Source organism: Hypanus sabinus, chromosome 10 (genome assembly GCF_030144855.1).
Source record: "Hypanus sabinus isolate sHypSab1 chromosome 10, sHypSab1.hap1, whole genome shotgun sequence".
Classification (NCBI taxonomy): domain Eukaryota; kingdom Metazoa; phylum Chordata; class Chondrichthyes; order Myliobatiformes; family Dasyatidae; genus Hypanus; species Hypanus sabinus.
Genome location: NC_082715.1, coordinates 167,478,278 through 167,500,865, shown reverse-complemented (window position 1 = coordinate 167,500,865; position 22,588 = coordinate 167,478,278). Strand labels below are relative to the sequence as shown.

Genomic DNA, 22,588 nt, shown 5'->3' with positions numbered 1-22,588 from the left:
TTTGGGTCCCATATCTCAGAAAGGAAGGGGGATCTCATTGAAACCTACTGAGTGTTAAAGGACTAGATAGGGTGGATGTGGAGAGGTTGTTTCATGTGGTGAGGGTATCAAGACTAGAAGGCACAAACTCAAAATTGAGGGGAGATCTTTTTGATCAGAGGTAAGAAGGAATGTTTTTAGCAAGAGAGTAGTGAACCTGTGGAATGCTCTGCCACAGACTGCGGTGGAAGCCAAGTCTGTGGGAGGCTGGAGGTTGAATGAAATTTGGAATCAGTGGAGTTAATGGGCTGAATGGTCTAATTCTGCTCCTATGTCTCATTGTCTTCCCAAGATTTACCGACTTCTCTTTTTTCAGTTCAGCATCACCCGTACATCGCACTTGACCTGTCCACATTGCGGATGGACTTTAGGGGGAGCTCAGGACCCGCCATTCTGCAGCTGCTGCTGAATCAGTGGTGTTTCTGTTCTGTTGCAGATGTGGTGAATGAGTTAAAATGAATGGATCGATAATTTTCATCTCGTGTTTATTTCACTCTCTGCAAATTTATATTTACAGGGACTTTACTCCTGACGCCGGTCCTGGGACCCGACATGTTCACAGACCCAGAGTGGAACCGGAGCAAATTCTCAGCCACTGGTTTCTATCCCAAGTCCAGAAGAAAGGATAAAGTTTCTCTGTGAATTTATTCCCAGTGAAGGTGTAGACATGGGACTTGGTCTCCGCGTTATAAAAAGAAACTGTCCCGGACTCGTAACTGAGATAAACTCCCACCCTCCCGAGGATGGGACTGACAGGGAGACGGGTTTCAGGGGAGGTGGGATCACTGTGCACATTAGAATCCCACTGGGTCACGCCACTAACCCACTCGATGACCCAGAATCCGGTCTCCGGACTCGGAATGACCCATTTCTTCCTCTCCACAGACTCTGCGGCGACTCCCAGCCACCAGCCCCGATTCCCTGCCACCTCCACCTCCCAGTAATGTATTCCCGATGTAAATCCCTCCGACCCCAGCATACAAGACAGGTTTGTGAATCTCTTCCCAGTGTCACGGAGATCCCTCGGTGTCTCGGTCAATCTCACACTCTTCCGATCCTCAGACACCTCGAGCCACGGATCAGCTGTTTCCACATCCAGGGTGATGGAGACTGGGCGGGGGGAAGAAGTAGAGCATTAGGGAATCCCCAGGAATCGTAGGGAGAGTTGGGCAGCAGAGCCTGGGAATCGGGGGAGACTTGGACAATGCGGTCCCTGGGACGGGTGGAAAGAATGCTGGGCCTCAGGCACAGTCTGGTGGCTGACAGCAACTGTTTCCCGGGTTTTACCCAACTACAGCTGATGGACAACCAGTCTTTCCCTGACGTTTATCCTCAGGGATGGAGAGCTGAGTTTTCCCGATCAGACACACATAAAATGCTACAGGGATCCTGAGGGTCAGGTGGTATATGTGGAGAGAGATGAGCTGTCTAGGTTTCAGGTCAACATCATTCATCAAAAATAGCTCTGTGTTTAAGGGATAGCCATTAGAAACGGATGTGGTGTAGGGGTGGATTCAGCTGGGAAGTGGGTGAGTAAATACTGAAAGGATTTAAACAGGGGCTGTCAGAGACTTTTCAGCCCATCCTCTTCATGCCGATTAACTTGCTTTAATGAGCTTGCCCCATTTTCTCATTATTCCTTTCCACCTCTCTTATCCACATACCAGACAAGATGTACTTTAAAACATTGTCACTCATTGTCACCCATTTCTACATTGGATCAAAGGTCCGTTGTAAACTTAGATAACTCTCTTCGTTGTCCATTATATCATGAAATTTAGTGTCACCCACAAAACTACTAACTATGTCACCAACATTATCACCCAACTCATTAATATGAATGATAAACAACCGTGGCCCCAGCACCGACTTCTGCAGGTCACAGGCCTCCAGTCCTCTATGTTTAAGAGACATTTGGACAGACACATCAGCAGGCAAGGCACAGAAGGAGGCTGACCTAATTCCGACCAATGGGATGAATGCAGATGGGTAAATAGGACAGCACAGAGGTGATGGGTCGAAGGGCACATTTCTATGCTGTATGACAAAGGCTCTGTGACATTAAAGGAACTGAATGACTGAGGCTCCCCTACCACCCCTTCCACAGAGTACTTGACACCCCACACAGGGGAAACATCCTCCCTGTCTCCTGCCTGTTGAGCCCTGAAAGAATGTTGTGTTTCCCAGAGATCTTTCATTCTTCAAAACAGGGAACAGAGAACATAGAACAGTACAGCACAGGAACAGGCCCTTCATTCAATGTTAACATTGAGTGTGAGTGTGAAGTGTGAAGTGGGGGAGGATGAAGGTATGAGACGGTACAGGAGATGATAATGGGAACCAGTAGGGGAGATGAATGGCAGATTGAACCAGAATCAGGTGTGGAAGGGGTGGAAAGCCTGTGGGTGAACTGTGTGTGTCGACGTAACGGGAAGCTGGAGGGGGACAAAGATGGCGATGATGATCCCTTTGTCCCCTTTCCCACAAACCCATCGCCCGCAGCCTCTCATTAGGGCAGGGGAAGAATTTGCAGCAACACAGGTTCTGATAAGGCATCTCAGCCTGAACTGTTGAGTGTTTACTCTTTTCTATATATGTCTCCTGGCCTGCTGAGTTCATCCAGCATTCTGTGTTTGTTGCTCCGCTTTAATTATACTCAATAACTTGGCCTCCACAGCAGCCTGTGGCAGATTCACTATCCTGTGGCAAAAGGAATTCCTCCTCATTTCTGTAATAAATGGACACCCTCTAGTCGGAGGATGCACCATCTGGTTCTCGACTCACTCACGACATGAAACATTCTCCCAACATGAACTCTTTCCAGATAGGTTTCAGGGAGATAAGGCCGTGACCTTTCAACAGGACCTGTGTTGCTTCGATTACAGCGTTTTCAGATTTTCTTATGTTTCATATTGTGAAAGGAAAATCATGTCTGACGAACATTATAGAATGTTTTGAGGACCTAGCTAGTGGAGTGGATAGGGGAGAACCAGTGGATGTGGTATATTTGGATTTTCAAAAGGCTTTTGACAAGGTCCCACACAGAAGATTAGTGTGCAAACTTAAAGCGCATAGTATTGGGGGTATGGTATTGATGTGGATAGAGAATTGGTTGGCAGACAGGAAGCAAAGAGTGGGAATAAACGGGACCTTTTCAGAATGGCAGGCTGTGACTAGTGGGGTACCACAAGTTTCAGTGCTGGGACCCCAGTTGTTTGCAATATATATCAGTGATTTAGACGGGAGAATTAAATGCAGCATGTCCAAGTTTGCGGATGACACAAAGATGGGTGGCAGTGTAGCTGTGAGGAGGATGCTAAGAGAATGCAGGGTGACTTGGATAGGTTGGGTGAGTGGGTAAATTCATGGCAGATGCAACTTAATGTGGATAAATGTGTGGTTATCCATTTTGGTGACAAGAGCAGGGAAACAGATTATTATCTGAATGGGGCCCAATTAGGAAAAGGGGAGGTGCAAAGAGACCTGGATGTCTTTGTACACCAGTCATTGAAAGTGGGCATGCAGGTACACCAGGCAGTGAAAAAGGCGAATAGTATGTTGGCGTTCATAGCAAGAGGATTCGAGTACAGAAGCAGGGAGGTTCTACTGCAGTTGTATAAGGCCTTGGAGAGACCACACCTGGAGTATTGTGTGCAGTTTTTGTCCCCTAATCTGAGGAAAGACATTTTTCCCATAGAGGGAGTACAAAGAAGGTTCACCAGATTGATTCCTGGGATGGCAGGACTTTCATATGAAGAAAGACTGGATTGATTAGGCTTATACTTGCTGGAATTTAGAAGATTGAGGGGGGATCTTATTGAAATGTATAAAATTCTAAAGGGATTGGACAGGCAAGATGCAGGAAGATTGATCCCAATGTTGGGGAAGTCCAGAATGAGGGGTCACAGTTTAAGGATAAAGGGAAAGCCTCTTAAGACCAAGATGAGGAAAAACTTCTTCACACAGAGAGTGGTGAATCTGTGGAATTCTCTGCCGATGACTTCTGGTAAGATGGTGATTGTTTAGTCGCTTCAAACTTTTGCTCCGTTACATTCCTTACCTTCGCACTATGTGTCTCCCTTTTTAAACCTTAGTTCATTATTCTATCTGTTTCTTTTCTTATCTGCCTGCGATTACATCTATCTTACAATGGCTACAAAAAATTCTAAATCCGGGAAAAAAGAAACTCCCACGTCTCTGTCTGCCGAGATCCTCTCTATCTTGGAACAGAATCAACAAGACATTCTAACTGATATCAAGACTGAATTTAGAGCCTCTGTCAGTCAGCTGGAGTCAAATTTGGATCAGATTAACGCCAGAGTGGATGATCAAGCCGAACATTTATCTCGCATCGACCTAACCTCTGAAGATTTAAAACGCCGCGTTCAGCATTTGGAAACTCTCTGTTCCAACTTATCGAAGCAAAACAGCAAAATTATTTCCAAAATGGTGGATCTCGAATGATTGCGTTGCAATCTGCAAGTTCTTGGTTTGCCAGAGGCCACTGAAACGGGTTCCCCCATTGAATTTTTCTCTCCTTTTCTCTGAGAGATTTTCGGGAAAGAATTTCTCCCGACTCCACCTGAGCTAGAAGGAGCTCACAGAAGTTATGTCCCTCAAGCTGTTTTGGGTTCCAGAGCACGACCAGTTATCCTGTGTTTCCATCGTTATCAGGTAAAAAATTGTTTGCTTATGGAGGCACGCCGAAGGGGCACACCAACTTTCCGAAATAATACCATTCGTATCTTGGAAGACTATGATCGCTAGGTTCTGAAGGTGCGTGCCGAGTTCAAAGGCGTTATGAGAGAGCTCTTTAATCGTGGACTTAAACCTTCCCTTCGCAATCCTGCGATCTTCGAATTACGCTTACGACTGGAGAATATAAGTGGTTTAAGTCAGTTAGAGAGGCTGAGATGTTTGTTGGAAATCTTCCAGCCATCTTGACTTCCTTGGACCTGGTTTGACTTTCTAAAATGGCTGATGAGTATTTCTTGAATTAAAGTCTTCTTTGCGAACTCAGACTCTATTTGAATAATTTAGTCCTTAACTATTGAGAACCTAAGGGTTTTAGTTGGTCTCTCCTTGGACGGTGTGATTTTCTTAAATAGATTGTTTAAATTAATGTTTTCCTGTGGTCTTAGATTTCATTTGCGTAATTTAGTTTACTTTTGAATAACTTTAACTATAGAGTACTACAACTGGTCGTAATTTATTTGGGAAGCTTAGAGTTTTTTAATTGAAGGTCCACCTGTCAATTTACTGTATAAGACCTGCCTTTTTTTAAAATGGCTGATATGTACTCTCTTTAAATATAGCATTTCCCCCCTTTTCCCCATTTTACCCTTTTTTCCCCAATTTTTCAGTTTCTCGCGGGTAGATTAGTTCTTGATTACTATTTTGTATTAAGTTTTATACTCTTTCTGATGAAGTTGTTCCTATTTGTAATTTTGATTTGTAGTACATAAATTAGTTAGTATCTGCTATATTACTTACACGGAGCATATGTTAATGTTACAGAACTGGACGTTGGTTTTTGGGGTGTCCTGTTTTCTGTAGAGCTAGCTGCTTTTTTGGATAGCCATCTAGTTTTGGGTTGAGATGGTGGGGTGGATTCTCCAGTACCAACATTATCTATTTTTTTTTGTTTTTCCTTGTTATCCAGGACATGTCTGTGTCCTGATTTTATTGATTTATGTTTATATTTTTGCTTCCAAACTGTTATTGCAATGTTTGATCTTATATATGCCTACTGCCATTTACGTCTTAACAATTGATAATGGTTAGTCCATTGAAATTTGTGAGCTGGATTGTAAAGGGATTGAATCATCCTGTTAAAAGAAAGAAGGTCTTCTCGGTCAGCTGGAGACGCTCATGGAGTGAGTACTGTTTTGGATTCGCTCCATAACCTTTACTTTTTTTAACTTTTGATCACCCTTATTCAGCTTATTTTTACCTATACCAAAAGTTTCTTTATTCATTTTTTTTTGGGTTTACTGCCAAGAGTTTGTTGTGAACTTTTGAAGATATGCAAACAGAAATGTCTCTCAGGTCTAAGGGACGAGATCCCGGACGTAATCCGAACGGTAACGGAAAAAAGCAGGCTCCGACACAACAAACTCAATTAACTTTTGAATTGTTTATGGAGGTTTTGGATAAAAAATTTGCTGAACTACAACAATTTTTTAAAGAAGATATAAAGGCTTTTCAAGAGTACATGGTTAAGACGGATTTAGTAATTAAACAGCAACAAGCTCTTATTGCGTCTCTGCAAGAAGATGCTCGGAAGCGAGATTTGACTATTGGAAAACTGCAACAGGATTTAATTTCGACCATTAAGCTGATGGAAGCCCTTAAAGCCAAGAGTGACGATTTTGAGAATCGGTCCAGAAGACAGAACTTACGTATACTTGGTCTTCCAGACGGCATAGAAAAAGATGACTCTTCGAAATATTTTGCTCAACTTTTAAAAGAAGCGTTTCCGACGATTTTCCCGAATAACCCCCCCTTTATTGGATCGGGCACATAGAATTCGGCGTCGATCACCGAGTGTTACAGACAAACCTTCAGTGGTAATTGTCCGGTTCCATTATCTACATGACAAAGAACAACTTATAAGAGCTTCTCATCGAGCAGGAATGATTAAATTCAAAGATTTTTGCTTCCGCATGATCTAAGATTTTAGTCCAGACCTTTTAAAAAGAAGGCTTCTTTTTAAACCGTTGATGGCTGAATGTTATGAGAAAAATCTGAAACCTGCGCTTCTATACCCTGCGAAGCTTCGAATATCTCCGTCGAATGCTCCACAACAGGTTTTCATTTCAACTTCAGAAGCGAGAAAATATCTGGAGGAGAACTTCCCTACTGCTACAGACACCAGTCTCTAATAAATGAATGATTCTGTTCGTGTAAGATGGTTCTCGATCTCTTAAACCAGAATTAAAATCTGTTTATTGGTGTAGGTTCATCCTACACTTTGTACTTAAGTTAAAGTGTGTTTGCGTCATATTAATTGTTTTGCCTTATACACTTTAATCATTTAACTAAATATTTGTCTACTAACTTTGTTCCTTCGAAGGTATATTTTTAATTCTTTGAAGGTGAATTTTTCCTTGATTAAGATGGTGGTTTTTTGGAAAAGATTTTTGGTTTTGCTTAAGATGGCATTATAGACAATAGACAATAGGTGCAGAAGTAGACCATTCGGCCCCTCGAGTCTGCACTGCCATTCTGAGATCATGGCTGATCATTCACTATCAATACCCAGTCCCTGCCTTGTCCCCATATCCCTTGATTCCCCTATCCATCAGATATCTATCCAGCTCCTTCTTGAAAGCATCCAGAGAATTGGCCTCCACCGTCTTCCGAGGCAGTGCATTCCACACCTCCACAACTCTCTGGGAGAAGAAGCTCTTCCTCAACTCTGTTTTAAATAACTGACCTCTTATTCTGAATCCATGCCCTCTGGTACTGGACTCTCCCAACATCTGGAACATATTTCCTGCCTCAATCCTATCAAATCCTTTAATTATCTTAAACGTTTCAATCAGATCCCCTCTCAATCTCCTCAATTCCAGCGTTATGTTTATATTTTTCGCGTTTCTTCCGTACAATGCATCGCTTATCTTAGCTTAAATATTTTTTTGTTTTGTCTGGGCCAGAGCCTGATTTATAAGGTTTTTTTTAGTGATTATATTTTTATTCTTTTTACAACTAACTATACTTAGAAATATGGTTTTTATTATAGCGATTTTAATTTTTAAAGTTGGGGTGATTCTTTTATATATATCCTTTTTATATGGAGTGTTCTTCAGCTGACATGGGGGTAGGATTAGTCTTACTTTTTGAGTAAGAGCAAGACGATTTCCTTGCTCTTGTGCTCAATTCCCTTTGTAACAAAGGTCAACATTCCATTAGCCTTCTTCACTGCCTTCTGCCCTTGCTCATTCACCTTCAGTGACTGATGAACAAGGACTCCGAGATCTCTTTGTATTTCTCCCTTACCCAACTCTACACCATTCAGATAATAATCTGCCGTCCTGTTCTTACTCCCAAAGTGGATAACCTCACACTTATTCACATTAAACGCCATCTGCCAAGTATCTGCCCACTCACCCAGCCTATCCAAGTCACCCTGAATTCTCCTAACATCCTCATCACATGTCACACTGCCACCCAGCTTAGTATCATCAGCAAATTTGCTGATGTTATTTTCTATGCCTTCATCCAAATCATTAACGTAAATGGTAAACAGCTGTGGTCCCAATACCGAGCCCTGTGGCACCACACTAGTCACCACCTGCCATTCCGAGAAACACCCATTCACCACTACCCTTTGCTTTCTACCTGCCAACCAGTTTTCTATCCATGTTAATACCTTCCCTCCGATTCCCTGAGCTTTGATTTTACCCACCAATCTTCTATGTGGGACCTTATCAAATGCCTTCTGAAAATCGAGGTACACTACATCCACTGGATCTCCTCGAAAATCTCCAACAGATTAGTCAAGCATGATTTACCTTTGGTAAATCCATGCTGGCTCGGCCCAATCCTATTACTGCTATCTAGATATGCCACTATTTCATCCTTAATAATGGACTCTAGCATCTTTCCCACCACCGATGTCAGGCTGACAGGTCGATAGTTCTCTGTTTTCTCCCTCCCTCCTTTCTTAAAAAGTGGGATAACATTAGCCATTCTCCAATCCTCAGGAACTGATCCTGAATCTAAGGAACAATGGAAAATGATTACCAATGCATCCGCAATTTCCAGGGCCACCTCCTTTAGTACATTAGGGTGCAGACCATCTGGACCTGGGGATTTGTCAGCCTTCAGTCCCATCAGTCTTCTCATCACCGTTCCCTTCCGAATGTCAATCTGTTTCATTTCCTCTGTTACCATATGTCCTTGGCCAATCCATACATCTGGGAGATTGCTTGTGTCTTCCTTAGTGAAAACAGATCTAAAGTACTCATTAAATTCTTCTGCCATTTCTCTGTTTCCCATAACAATTTCACTCAATTCATTCTTCAAGGGCCCAACATTGTTCTTAACTATCTTCTTTCTCTTCACATACCTAAAAAAAGCTTTTGTTATCTTCCTTTATATTCCTGGCTAGCTTGCGTTCGTACCTCATTTTCTTCTCCCCGTATTGCCTTTTTAGTTAAATTCCGTTGTTCCTTAAAAACTTCCCAATCATCTGACACTCACCTTAGCTCTGTCATACTTCCTTCTTTTAAATGCTACGCAAACTCTGACTTCCTTTGTCAACCACTGTGGCCCCTTTCCCCCCTTTGAATCCTTCCTTCCCCGGGGGATGAACTGATTTTGCACCTTGTGCATTATTCCCAAGAATACCTGCCATTGGTGTTCCACTGTCTTTTCTGCTAGGATATCCGTCCAGTCAACTTTGGCCAGCTCCTCCCTCATGGCTCCATAGTTTCCCCTGTTCATCTGCAACACTGACACCTCCGATCTGCCCTTATTCTTCTCAAATTGCAGGTAAAAGCTTATCACATTATGATCATGACCTCCTAATGGCTCCTGTCCTGCAAGATCGCTTATCAAATCCTGTTCATTACATAACACTAGATCCAGAATAGTCTTGTCCCTGGTCGGCTCTCGTACAAGCTGTTCCAAGAATGCATCCCGTAGGCACTCTACAAACTCCCTAACCTGTGGTTCAGCACCAACCTGATTCTCCCAGTTCACCTGCATGTTGAAATCTCCCATAACTACTGCGAAATTACCTTTGCCACATGCCAATGTTAACTCCCTATTCAACTTGCACCCAATATCCATGCCACTGTTTGGTGGCCTGTAGACAACACTCATTTGGGTCCTTTTGCCCTTACTGTTCCTCAGTTCTATCCACACAGACTCTACTTTTCCTGACCCTATGTCCCCCCTTGCAAAGGACTGAATCTCATTCCTCACCAAAAGGGCCACCCCAACCCCTCTGCCCACATTTCTGTCCCTACGATAGCACGTATACCCTTGTACATTCATTTCCCAGGTCTGATCTCCCTGTAGCCATGTCTCCGTTATCCCAACCACATCATAGTTACCCATTTGCACCTGGGCTTCAAGCTCATCCGCCTTATTTCTGACACTTTGTGCATTCAGAAATAGAATTGAGGAGAGGATACTTTCCATCCCCGTACAGGCAATTTTGGTTGATAACAACCCACAAAGTTACATAAATACTGTTGATAGCCCATGGGTGAAATGGACTCTTAAGATGTGGAAAACTATTATAAAAGAATATGAACTGGAGGGAGATATTGCAATTCTTAAATGGTGTGCACATGACTCGGATTTTCCGCCGAATAAACTAGATGCTGGATTTTAGGACTGGACAGCTAAGGAATAGCAGTTCTTAGCAATATAATGAAAGAAAGAACATTGTTCAGTTGTGAAATGCTTAATGAAAAACACTTATTAGAAAAACAAGACTTTTATCGGCATTTATAGATGCAATGGTATGTTAATTGGACGGTTAAAAATGTAGCCAAGGCAAGTATATGTTTGATAATGCTCTTTAGAAAAGCATATGTTTCAGATAACGGCAGTAGAATCATTTCAAGCGTGTATAAGGGTATGTCAAATCTTAAAACACATTCGACTTGATATATTAAAACCAAATGGAAGAAGGAAGGAGGAATAATTATATCTGAGGAAGAATGGACAATAATATGGAGGTATCAATGGAAGTGTACCAAATCACAGAAATGGAGGGAGTTTGGGTGGAAAAACTTGATAAGGTATTTTATTACACCCTCTCAGAAATCCCATTGTGATAATAACCTCCCTGTTTGCTGGAAAAAATGTGAAAATCAAAATGCAAACCATTATCATATTTTCTGGGAATGCCCTATTATCAAAGACTTTTGGAGTGGGATACACAATGCCCTACAAGACACCTTTAAATGTAAAATACCCTTAAAATGTAAGACCTTATATTTTGGGTATATACCTCAAGATAAACCTTTTATTCCCAGAATCATTCTTGTGAACCTCCTCTGAATCCTCTCCAATGCCAGTACATCTTTTCTTAGATGAGGAGCAACGAGATAAATATTTAATGAATATACTGCTGGTGACTGGTAAAAAGACTTTCCAAGAAATGTTTATCACAGGAGACCCCATCTTTAAATGCATAGATGGAAATTACAATGGACATTTACAAAATGGAGAAGATAACAGCATCATAAGTTGAAACAATTTGATTCATACTGGAAAAAATGGTTTAACTACTTAACACCCACGACAAAATAAGGCCGGAAATTGTTACGAAGGGTGAACAGCTCTGATGGGCAGAAGGGTGCAGAGTTGCCCATGATCCCCCCTGGGAGAATTACAAACCGTTACTGCTGCTATGCTGCTAAGGAGAGAGAGAGAGATGTAAGAGAAAATATGCTGGTATTGGAACATCTGCTACAGATAAGAGAGAGATAAAGCAGGGGAGAGAGACTTGTTGATTCACCATATTATGACTTCTGAAGGACTTATGACCTCTGAGAGGGTTGTTTATCTTGTACCATTCTGTTCATTACAATTCCTCAGTGGACAGCTGGAGTGGGCTGATTTGATGGACCAAGTCGTTCAAAATTGATTGACGACTAAGACCCCATGAGTAGGGATAAAAGTGAGGTCTGGGGAGACACCCCTCAGACACACCAGGAGACACACTATTGAGCACTGCTTGAGTGTTTGAACCCACGTGAAGGTGTGGGGCATCGGAGACCGAAAAAAGGATCGGTCAGTTTAACTCACAGTGTTATAGCAGGGCCGATGGGGGCTTGTGTGTGTGTCCACTCATGCCAGAGTGACGAGTCCACCACAGAAGAACGGTCTAGCTGAAGGACAGAGGGGTCATACCTGAATGGCCACAACTAAACGACTGATCAAGAACGTAAAGGAAGGTTTGCCTGCCTGTAGCTGTTACTGCTTGCTCTCTCTCTCTCCAACAATTACAACACAACAACCAACATCCACCTCAGCACGTACGAACCGAACTGAACTTTACACTTATAAATGACAATTCATTATCCCCTAGACATCGATTGAGCTTGTTTATTATTGATTATTATTATACCGACACTTTTAGGTTTAGTATTGCTAATGTGTATTATCTATATATTTGCATTATTGATATTGATTTATGTATTTTACCAATAAACACTGTTGAAAATAGTACCACCAGACTCCAACAGATACTTCTTTCTCTGCTGGTTAGAGTTATGGGGTACGTAACAACATATAACAACAGGGGACAAAGAGATGGCTGTGTTATGGTCCGGTCCGGAACCCGCATTCCGGGTCTTGATCCAGTCCATGGACTCCGGACTCCTTTCGCCCTTGAGCCCAATTAGTCACATCTGTGGATCATCATGGCTTGTTGGGGCTCAAGGAGGCGCACCTGATGCCCATCGGCTGGTGGTGTATATAGGGGCTCTGGGACTGAGTAGAGTTGGGAGGTTTTCCTGCCTATCCTGTTCCTCTGGTTGCCCTGCCTTGTTAAAGATGAGTTCTTTGAGTAAGTCTGGCAGTCACCCTGGACCTAGTTCCCTTCCTATCCCTTGCCTCCATTGGGCAAGCCTGGCTGGACTGCTGTTGCCTGGCAGGTGACTCTGCCCCTTTCCATCCCTCGCTGCCGATGGGTTGTGCCCTGCACGCGACCTGCTCAGGCACCTGTGTCCCTGCCTGGGAGGTCCGGGCCCTGCCTCGGAGTTATGCGGCCTGCCCAGAGGACTCTGCCCCTTTCCATCCCTTGCTGCCAAAGGGTTTTGCCCCACAACCTACCCAGGTGCCCTGTGACCTGCTCAGGCCCCCGTGTCCCTGCCTGGGAGGTCTGGGCCCTGTCTAGGAGTTATGTGGCCCATCCAGAGGTCTCTGCCCTACCTATCCTTCGCTGCCAATGGGTTGTGCCCTGCTACCTACCCAGGTGACCTGTGACCTGCCCAGGCCCCCGTGTTCCTGCCTGGGAGGTCCGGGCCCTGCCCAGGAGTTATGCGGCCTGCCCCGTGAACTCATAGACCCTGCATGAACTCCGGGATCCTGCCTTGTTTGAACTTTGGGATCCTCTTTGCCTGAACTCTAAGATTCTCCCAGAACCCAAGAATCACCTTGAACGTCACGTCCCTCTCGCACACCACCGTCACCACATCTTGTCTATCATTTAGTTGTTCCTGTCCTGCCCCTAGTACTTCAGTGCCTGTATCCTGCATTTGGGTCCAGCCTCCTGTCCCCCTATGACAGGCTGATGAACTAAATGAGTAATTCACATCAGTCTTCACTGTGGAAGACACTAGCACTGTGACAGATGTTGAAAGATGCAAGGGAAAAGAAGTGAGTGAAGTTACTATTGCAACGGAGAAGGTGCTCAAAGTAGCAAATACAAGAAATAAGGTGGATGATCGAGTTGCACTGTTACAGATTGTTGGGAACTATGTTGTGGCCATTACTGAATTGTGGCTGAAGGATGGTTGAAGTTGGGAGCCGAATGTCCAAAGTTACACAACATTAGTGGTATAGGAAGGTAGGCAGAGGGGGTGGTTTGGCTCTGATGGTAAATCAATGGAAAGATGTGTTGAATTTTTGTGGGTTGTTTAGAAACTGCAAAGGTAAAAAAAAGGGCCCCGATTGCAGTTATATACAGGCCTCCCAAAAGTAGCTGGGATGTGGACCAGAGTTAACAACCAGAAGTAGAAAAGGCATGTCAAAAGGACAATGTTATAATAGTCACGGGAGACTACCCTTTTTGACTCTGCATCCCTAATGCACTGATACTCACCCTGCTGTCTGCAATTTTGTCCTCGCATCTGTCCGCCCTATCTGACAGTCCAATTGCACGGCTATTTTTGGCTTTTACCATCAGTCCTAACCAGAGTCCGTTCAATATGGTTCCACCCCTCCGCCAAATTAGCTTAAACCTTCCCCAACAGCTCCATCAAACTTTTCTTTGAGAATACTGGTCGCCCTCGGGTTCAGGTGCAACCCATCACTTTTGAATAGGTCATGGCTCCCCCAGAAGAGATCCCAATGATCTAAGATCCTGAAGCCCTGCCCCCTGCACAGCATCTCAGCCATGCATTAATCTGCCAAATGATCCCTTTTCTACCCTCTCTGGTGCTTGGCACAGGCAGCCATCCAGAAATTATGACCCTCAAGGTACTGCTTCTCAGCTTTCTACCAAGCTCCCTAAATTCCATTTTCAGGACCTATTTGTTTTTACTTCCTGTTATTGGTACCAATATGTACTAGGATAACTGACTGTTCCCACACCCTTCTCTAAAATGCTGTCGGCCAGGACAACCCTGTCCCGAGCACCGAAGAAGCAACATACCATTCGGGTGTTCTGTTCACATCTGCCCCCCTCTTCTGCCTCTAACAATAGTGAGAGCTGCCGATCCTGAAGTGGGAAGACCTGTGTCAATCAGAGTCTGCACTTACAGTGCACAAAGGATTTGTGTATTTTTCTGACAATCCCGGTTACCACACTAATATCCGCTTTTATTCCCCACAATATCATCAAGACAGTATTGATTTCCCAGCTCCTGTGGTAGATTTCAAAATCATGCCTTGGCGTGTTAGTGCAGTGTGCCTGGGATCGGGACACAGTGGTTCATCTAACAATCCTGTGTATTGGTTGTATTGTGGACCAGTGCTGGTGTGTTCAGGGGTCTGACATCTCCAGCTGACCATGTGACAGTGATCCCTCCCAGTCGGTGGGGTTGATGTGGAATAAACTTCAGTTCCCATTCAGTCCAGTATTACAGTCAATCTTTGCTTCAAATTAAAATAAGCTGAACAAGGAGAAAAGAAACTCTAAGTTTTTACCTCGATTAATGAGATGAACTGTTTCTCTCAGGACTGTGTTCAACAAATAGGGGTGATCGAATTTTTCAAACGGTTTGGCCTCATCTGTCATTGACAATTCCTGGATATTGTCATTAATCCTGTAAATATTAAACTGCTGGTTATAAATTGCAAATTTGAACGATTATACAAATCCATATAGGGTTTCAGTAAAGAACATATCCTACCTCCTGTTCCGACAAGCTTCCTCCTGAAATAAATAAAAGACAAATCTGATTAGGCTGAGACTTGGATTTACTGCCACATCTGAATTTTATCCAAATCCTTACAAGGTGTTGAAATCACTACAAGGCATTTTCATCTGGATACGACATCAGGGTGATAAGATGGTGGAATTTAAGATCAGTGATGGATTTGATTGTGTGAAGGTGGAGTAAGAACCTCTATTTATGGGGAGAAATTGCAGATGGATTTGATAATAAATCCCATAAGAAGTTTAGAGAAGAGGATGTGGAACTCATTGCCACAGGAGTGGTTGAAGTGGAACAGCAGAAATTGAATGTAATGGGGAAACTGGATAAACACATGAGGGATCATGGAGTTCAGGGCACTGTTGCTGGGTGTGATGAGTAGGTGGGAGGAGGCCTGTGAAACAGGGGATGATAGACCGAATGGCCTATTTATGATGCAGAATGGGATATAATCCTGTGTGAAACTTAACTGAAAAAGTGAAGACACAGTGAAAGGTTCCCTAATTTGATTTCCAAATCTAGATATAGAGGAATAGTCTGATATGTGGGTCACATTCTTTGTTCTCAGTGATGACAGAGAAACCCTCACACCCACCGCACCAAACACACTCACAGCCTGTGACTGAAACTGGCTGTTAAAGGGAGTTTTAGAGGATATTTAACAGGAAACTAAGGATACAATGAGCAGCTCTGTATTTTGATCAGAGTAAACCATTTCAGAGAAGTTTGGATTCTGTCCTGGGATGTACAGAAGTTGTGGAAGTCCAGTTTTAGGACAACAACAACCCTGAATAGTTCCATTAATTGTCTGGTGAAAACAGTTTACTGCCATTTGTAAATGTTGTGTGTAGGAGCAATACATCTGTTTTCTGTCTGCATTGTATTCTGTGTTGCGTGTTTATCCTGGTAACTAGTTACCAGGTAAAAGCAAAGGGAAAATGTTTCATATTCGTGTTTCGTTCTGGGCAGTTTTGAGCTGGGTACAGACGATCTCATAACTTTTCTTGACCGCTTCAATGCAGCTTAATTTACGATTGATTATGCTTAAGTTCCATTGCTTCAAGATTGTATGTTGCTAATGAAGAATCGGTTACAAATCTTCAACATTTTGGAACGTTATTATTGGAGTGATTGAAGGGTGCGTCATGCAAGTATAACAAACTGTGTGAGGTCGCCAGCAATGACCCTTTATTGCCCTTTGACAAGAACAAATTTGAATTTAATCCCTCACCTTGAGAAATATCACACTGTCTTTTTGAAACATCTGTTCCTTTAACTTTGTGATTTCCTCCTGAATAATCCTTATATTCTCTTGAATCTCTCGAAGATGTCTCTCCATTAGATTCAGAATCTTCTCCTCTTCTTCCCTGAGATCCCTGAGTAAGCTCTGCTCTTTCTCAGCAACAATCTGTCGCAGTTCCGCAAACTGGGATGTGATGTGGGACTGAAGGCTGTGTGACTGTTCCTGTCAAATGACAGATGAAAATTAATTTACTGTATTGCTGTGTTGTATTTCCTTCTGACAATGAGGTAACCATTCGGTCCATTAGTCCATGCTAATTCTGACAGCATTTCGGTCAACCCCATTCCCCCACATTTTCCTGGAACTTATTCTCTTTCATTGACCCCACCTGATTCACATACACCCTCCCCGACCTTCACAGGGTTAATTGTAATTAACCATTCATCCAGCATGTCCTTGGGATGTGTCTAAAACTGTCGTGGTCACAGGGAGAACATGCAAACTCCACACAGACAGCACCAGAGATCAGCACCGATCCCAAGTACCTGGTGCTGCGGTACTCTGCTATTCTGCATTAAAGGGAGCAAAATTATAAAGTAATGACAAGGTCCCGCATGGGAGGTTAGGCCTTTGACAAGGTCCTCCATGGAAGGTTGGTTAGGAAGATTCAGTCGCTAGGTATACATGGTGAGGTAGTAAATTGGATTAGATATTGGCTCAATGGGAGAAGCCAGAGAGTTCTAGTGGAGGATTGCTTCTCTGAGTGGACGTCTGTGGCTAGTGGTTTGCCACAGGGATCTGTGCTGGGTCCATTGTTATTTGTCATCTATATCAATGATCTGGATGATAAAGTGGGAAATTGGATCAGCAAATTTGCTGATGATACAAAGATTGGAGGTGTAGTAGACAGTGAGGAAGGTTTTCAAAGTTTGCAGAGGCATCTGGACCAGCTGGAAAGATGGGCTGAAAGATGGCAGATGGAGTTTAATACAGACAAGTGTGAGGTATTGCACTTTGGAAGGAAAAAAACAAGGTAGGACATACAAGGTAAATGGCAGGGCACGGAGGAGTGCAGTAGAACAGAGGGATCTAGGAATACACATACAAAATTCCCTAAATGTGGCGTCACGGGTAAATAGGGTAGTAAAGAGAGCTTTTGGTACATTGGCCTTTATTAATTGAAGTCCTGAGTAGAACAGTTGGAATGTTATGGTGAGGTTGTCTAAAGCATTGATGAGGCCTAATTTGGTGTATTGTGTGCAGTTTTGGTCTCCAAATTGCAGAAAGGATATTAATCAGCACACACAAAAAGGAAAGATAGTAAGAGATTTGAAAGTAGGAGGGGGACGGGAAAATGCGAAATGATAGCTGAAGACCGGAAGGGGTGGGGTGAAGTTGAGAGCTAGAAAGATGATTGGCAAAAGGGATACAGAGCTGGAGAAGGGAAAGGACATGGGACAGGAGGCCTAGGGGAAAGTAAGGGGGAGGGGAGCACCAGAGGGAGATGGAGAACAGGCAGAGTGATAGGCAGAAAGAGAGAAAAAAAGGAGGAGGGGAACTAAATATATCAGGGATGGGGCAGGAAGGGGAGCATGGGCATTAATGGAAGTTAGAGATGTCAATGTTCATGCCATCAGGCTGGAGGCTACCCAGCCGGTATATAAGGTGTTGTTTCTCTAACCTGAGCGTGGCTTCATCTTGACAGTAGAGGATGCCATGATATCCTTTATCACAAGGATATTAATAAGGTTGAAAGAGTGCAGAGAAGGTTTACAAGGATGTTGCAGGGAGTTGAGAAACTGAGTTACAGAAAAAGGATAAATAGGACTTCATTCCCTGGAGTGTAGAAGAATTAAGGGAGACTTTATAGAGATATATAAATTATGATGGGTATAGATAGAGTGAATGCAAGCAGGCTTTATCAACTGAGGCTAAGGGAGAAAAAAAGAGGACATGGGTTAAGGGTGAAGGGGGAAAAGTTTAAGGGGAACATGGGGGGCTTTTTCACACAGAGAGTGGTGGGAGTGTGGAATGAGCTGCCAGATGAAGTGATAAATGCAGGCTCACTTTTAACATTTAAGAATAACTTAGACAAGTACATGGATAAGGGGTGTATGGAGGGTTATGGGCCAAGTGCAAGTCAGTGGGACTGGGCAGAAAAATGGTTCAGCACAGCAAAGAAGGGACAAAAGGCCTGTTTCTGTGCTGTAATGTTCTATGGTTCTATTGTTCTAATATTAGAAATTCTGCTTGGGAAACCTCACCCGAACTCTGGAAATCTTCTCTTTCTGTTGCTGCTCCTTTTCCTGGAAGTCTGAACTCTTTTTTGTCAGAGAGTCTAAGGAAGATTTTAGCTGATCCTGGGAGTCAGAGAGCGAAGGAAATAGAAACAAAGATGCATCAAAAGGAACAGGTTAACAAACCAGATTATCACACAAATTGCTGGAGGAACTCAGTTAATCAGGCAGCTTCTGTGCGAGGGAAATAAACAGTCGGTGTTTCGGGATGAGAGCCTTCATTAGGACTGGGAAGGAATGGGACAGAAGTCAGAATAAAAATGTTGGGGATGAGAACCAGCTGGCAGGTGGCGGGTGAGACAACGTGAGGGGAACGTTGTGGAGACGAATAAGTAAAAAGCTGACAGGGGACAGGTGGAAGAGGTGAAGAGTTGAAGGAGGATTTTCATACGAGAGGGCAATCGACCATGGAAGAAACAGGAGGAATTTGGACTGTTTGGGCTCCTGAATAGTGACGAGGTAGGAGGTGTAGCACTTGTCCCGCTTACAGGTATCAGTATCAGGAGGTAGATCAGTGGGTAGGAGGGAGTGCATAAGGGAGTTAGATCCCTATAGATAGTTGTGGCGAGGAGGTTGGGTGGGCTATGGGCTGGAAAGCTGTGCTTGCTGGTAGAATCCTGATGGAAACGGCGAAAGTGCAGAGAATAATATGTTGGTTACGGAGCCTCCTGTGCTAAGTAGAACAGGACAAGGAAGGATGGGGTGAATATCAAGTTCGGGTTAGTTTTACCGTGTAGATTTGAACAGCTTCTTTAATCGGCATGAAGCGGTGCTCTCTGTGTTCCCGCGCATCTCTACAGATCAGACAGATCAGTGTCTTGTCCGTTTCACAAAACAGCTTCAGTTCTTCCTCATGTTCCTCGCAGTGATGTTTACTTTCCTTCCCTTTCATAATTGGGTTTAGTTTTCGAACTTTTTCTGTAAGATTTGCTAAGGCCCGATTGGCCCTGAGGTTGCGGTCAGCAAACACCTCTCTGCATTCCGGGCAGGAGTTTTTCTCCTCCCTTTCCCAACACTGTGTAATACAAAAGCGACAGAAGTTGTGTCCGCACTCCAGTGACACCGGATCGGCGAAGAAATCGAGGCAGATGGGACAAATTACCTCCTCGGTTAAACTCTCGACCGGTCCTTTCGAAGCCATGTTAACTCCCAACACTTCCTGATTCAGAATGCTTTCACCTTTGGGGAACTGCAGTACCGCGATTGTCCACTAGACGCGCTGCAGACTCGGGGAATGTAATGTCGCTGCCTGAGTCAGTGGGGAAAATATCGCGGCGGTTTCCACACTAGGGTGGGATCAGAAACACATTATCATGGTCAATCATCTCCCTTCCCATGATCCTTTCCCTTCTTCAGTTCTGTATCACTTTCCCCAATCACCTTTCCAGCTCTTAGCTTCATCACACCCCCTCTGATCTACTATCATTTCGCATTTCCCCCTCCCCCCACTACTTTCAAATCTCTTACTATCTTTCTTTTCAGTTAGTCCTGACGAAGGGTCTCGGCCCGAAACATCGACAGTGCTTCTCCTTAGAGATGCTGCCTGGCCTGCTGTGTTCCAGCAGCATTTTGTGTTTGTTGTTTGAATTTCCAGCATCTGCTGATTTCCTCCTGTTTGCGACAGAAACATCAACTGAATCTCCAAAGGCCTCAACCCTGCAATTGGAAGGACCTTCCCCTGGAAGTCCCCTGCAGGAAAAAAAAAGCACAGGACTGGAAATTCCACATCATAGGGTGGAAAACATTATTTTGTTTTGTGAAGTCCTGAAGAAAATTCCTGACTTTACCCATTTCTGTCCCAGGTCCAATTGAAGGCCAATTTCCACAGCTCTAGACAGAGCCCAGAAGTGGATCAAAATAAACTTAATTCACCATAAAATATTCACAAGGATAAACCGTGCAATGTCTTTGCCCGAAGATCAGTGAGCCTTCTGTCATGCAGCTGCAGTGGCACAGGCCCTTGCATCTTTCTGCACATATCTTCGCCAGCCCACAGTCCGCAAAGACGTGAGTGACCGTCAGGTCTCCACTGCGGTAATCTCGGGCCAGCGTGCTGTGGGAGTGATCTCCGGGCATGCAGCGAGGATCAGACTGGGAGGCCCTTCTTGCTGCCAGACAGGTAAGTTTTGGCACAATGATCAAAGTAGTTCATCGCCCTCCTGATGAGCCTACACAAGATACTTGACTCGGCCCTGTACATCACGGGTAAAGCCCTCCCAACCACTGAGCACATCTGCAGTAAACACTGTCGGAGTAGAGCAGCATCCATGATCAGGGATGCTCACCACCCTGGCCAAGCCCTTCTCTCGCTGCTGAAATCAGGTAGAAGGCACAAGAGCCTCAGGACTCGCAGCACCAGGTTCAGGAACAGTTACTAACCATCAACCATTAGGCTCTTGAACAGCATAGGATAACTGCACTCACTTGCCATTCATTGAGATGCTCCCACAACCAATCAACATACTGGGCCTGTATCAAAATTAGTGACATTGGAGGTAGTTTGACTGTGACAGATCGCATTGGGCCTGTCTCAGAATCAGAGGGATAAGAGACAGATACAATCTCACAGGATGTCGACAGGATTGGAGCAGGACTGATGTTTCATCCCGCTGGGGTGTGGAACCAGAGGGTCACAGAGTCAAAATCCGAGTTCAGCTCAGCAGGACGGAGATGAGGAGAGTTTTACTCACCAGAGTGCAGTGAATCTTTGGAATTTTCTCCACAAGTTTTCTAAATTGAGCAGAAATATTTGGGGGCTCAGCGGTGTTGCGAACGTAGAAGGAAAGTGGCGCTGAGGTGAAAGGTCAGTATTTTCTGAGTGAATGGCAAAACAGGTTCAAGAGGCCTAATCGCCACGCTGGCTCCTGTTTCTTATTTTCTAAAACACGAATTTACCTTTGCGCCTTGTTCTCCCTTGGCCTTCAGCCTGTCAGATTGCACAGAGGAGCGGTGAGAGCTCCAGAGATCCATCAGCAGCCGCTGCAGTTATTTCATGTCTCGATATCTATCGATATTTATTTATATCTGCATTTGCACAGTTTGTTGTCTTCTGCACTCTGGCTGATCTTTCATTGATCCTGTTATACTTACTGTTCTATAGATTTTCTGAGTCTGTCGGCAGGAAAATGCTTCTCGGGTTGGACCTACCGTTTTATCTGTAATCTAATAATTCAAATTTACTTTGAACTTTGAGCCTCGGGTAACTTCCTTTGATTCTGAGAACGAACTGAGACTGACAGCTCCAGCTCCCGACAGCATCCCGTCCACAGACACTCTCACAGCCAATCTTGCTCCCATTGGCTGAGGCGTGACGGCGGGCAGGACGCTGAGCGTTCGGAGAGGACCGAAGATTGGAATCGAGAGCGAATGGATCTGCTGAGAACTGCACCTCGGGTAAAGGCTGCAGCACCGGCGGGGCCTTGAATCCCTCCCATGGCAGAGGTGAAGAGACTGGCGGGGATTCCGTGAGATGTTTCAGCCTCACAGAGGGTGCCTGGCCTTTCCCGCCTTGGATCGGGACCTGTTTTCTGGAATTGCCTCCCAGACCTGTCTCCTGCTACTGGGATACGGGAGCTGGCCCACAGCGGCTGCCGATGGAACTCAGGTGCTCTCACCGCTCCCCTGCGCAATCGGACAAGCTGAAGGCCAAAGGAAAACCAGGCGCAAAGGTAAACGTACTTCAGAAAGTAAGAAACAGCAGCAGGCCATTTGGCCCTTTGTGCCTTTCACACAGAACATGCCTGATCTTTGACCTCAGCGCCACTTTCTTGCAGCGTTCCCAGCATGTAAATTTACCCTTTGAATTTCAAAGACTCAAAATTCCAAAGACTCACTGCAATCTGAATGAGGAAGTTTCTCCTCATCTCAGTCCTGCTGAGCTCTGATTTTGAGTCTGAAATTCCTGATTCTACACCCCAGCCAGGGGAAACATAATCCCTGCC

At 44.2% G+C, this 22,588-nt stretch overlaps 1 protein-coding gene across 11 annotated transcripts; it reads right to left on the bottom strand.

Annotated features, from left to right (window-relative positions):
• Positions 1-235: 235 nt before the first annotated feature.
• LOC132401312 (zinc-binding protein A33-like) lies at positions 236-21,674 on the bottom strand. 11 transcript variants are annotated; one of them, XM_059983442.1, is made up of 9 exons: positions 21,338-21,464; positions 20,115-20,336; positions 19,750-19,933; positions 19,378-19,662; positions 18,615-18,710; positions 16,339-16,572; positions 15,084-15,106; positions 14,878-14,996; positions 249-1,149 (listed from the first exon to the last, which is right to left on the bottom strand). In XM_059983442.1, the coding sequence occupies exons 3-9, from the start codon at positions 19,786-19,788 to the stop codon at positions 596-598; spliced, it is 1,350 nt and encodes a 449-aa protein (XP_059839425.1). In that variant the 5' UTR covers positions 19,789-19,933; positions 20,115-20,336; positions 21,338-21,464; the 3' UTR covers positions 249-595. The 11 variants fall into 11 exon arrangements, with proteins under 11 accessions (XP_059839426.1, XP_059839424.1, XP_059839425.1 ...); XM_059983444.1 differs by lacking the exon at positions 249-1,149 and adding exons at positions 5,635-6,629; positions 8,788-8,978 and having other exon boundaries at positions 19,378-19,933; XM_059983441.1 differs by having other exon boundaries at positions 243-1,149; positions 16,339-16,566; positions 19,378-19,933.
• Positions 21,675-22,588: the final 914 nt, after the last annotated feature.

Excerpts from the sequence above, each read along its gene's own strand:
- LOC132401312 (XM_059983435.1), bottom strand. The coding sequence starts at position 19,788 with ATGGCTTCGAAAGGACCGGTCGAGAGTTTAACCGAGGAGGTAATTTGT. Across the intron at positions 18,711-19,377 it reads AAGCTGTTCAAATCTACACG|GATCAGCTAAAATCTTCCTT; the intron begins GTAAAACTAACC and ends TCTGACTCCCAG. Across the intron at positions 15,107-16,338 it reads ACAGTGTGATATTTCTCAAG|GAGGAAGCTTGTCGGAACAG; the intron begins GTGAGGGATTAA and ends TATTTATTTCAG.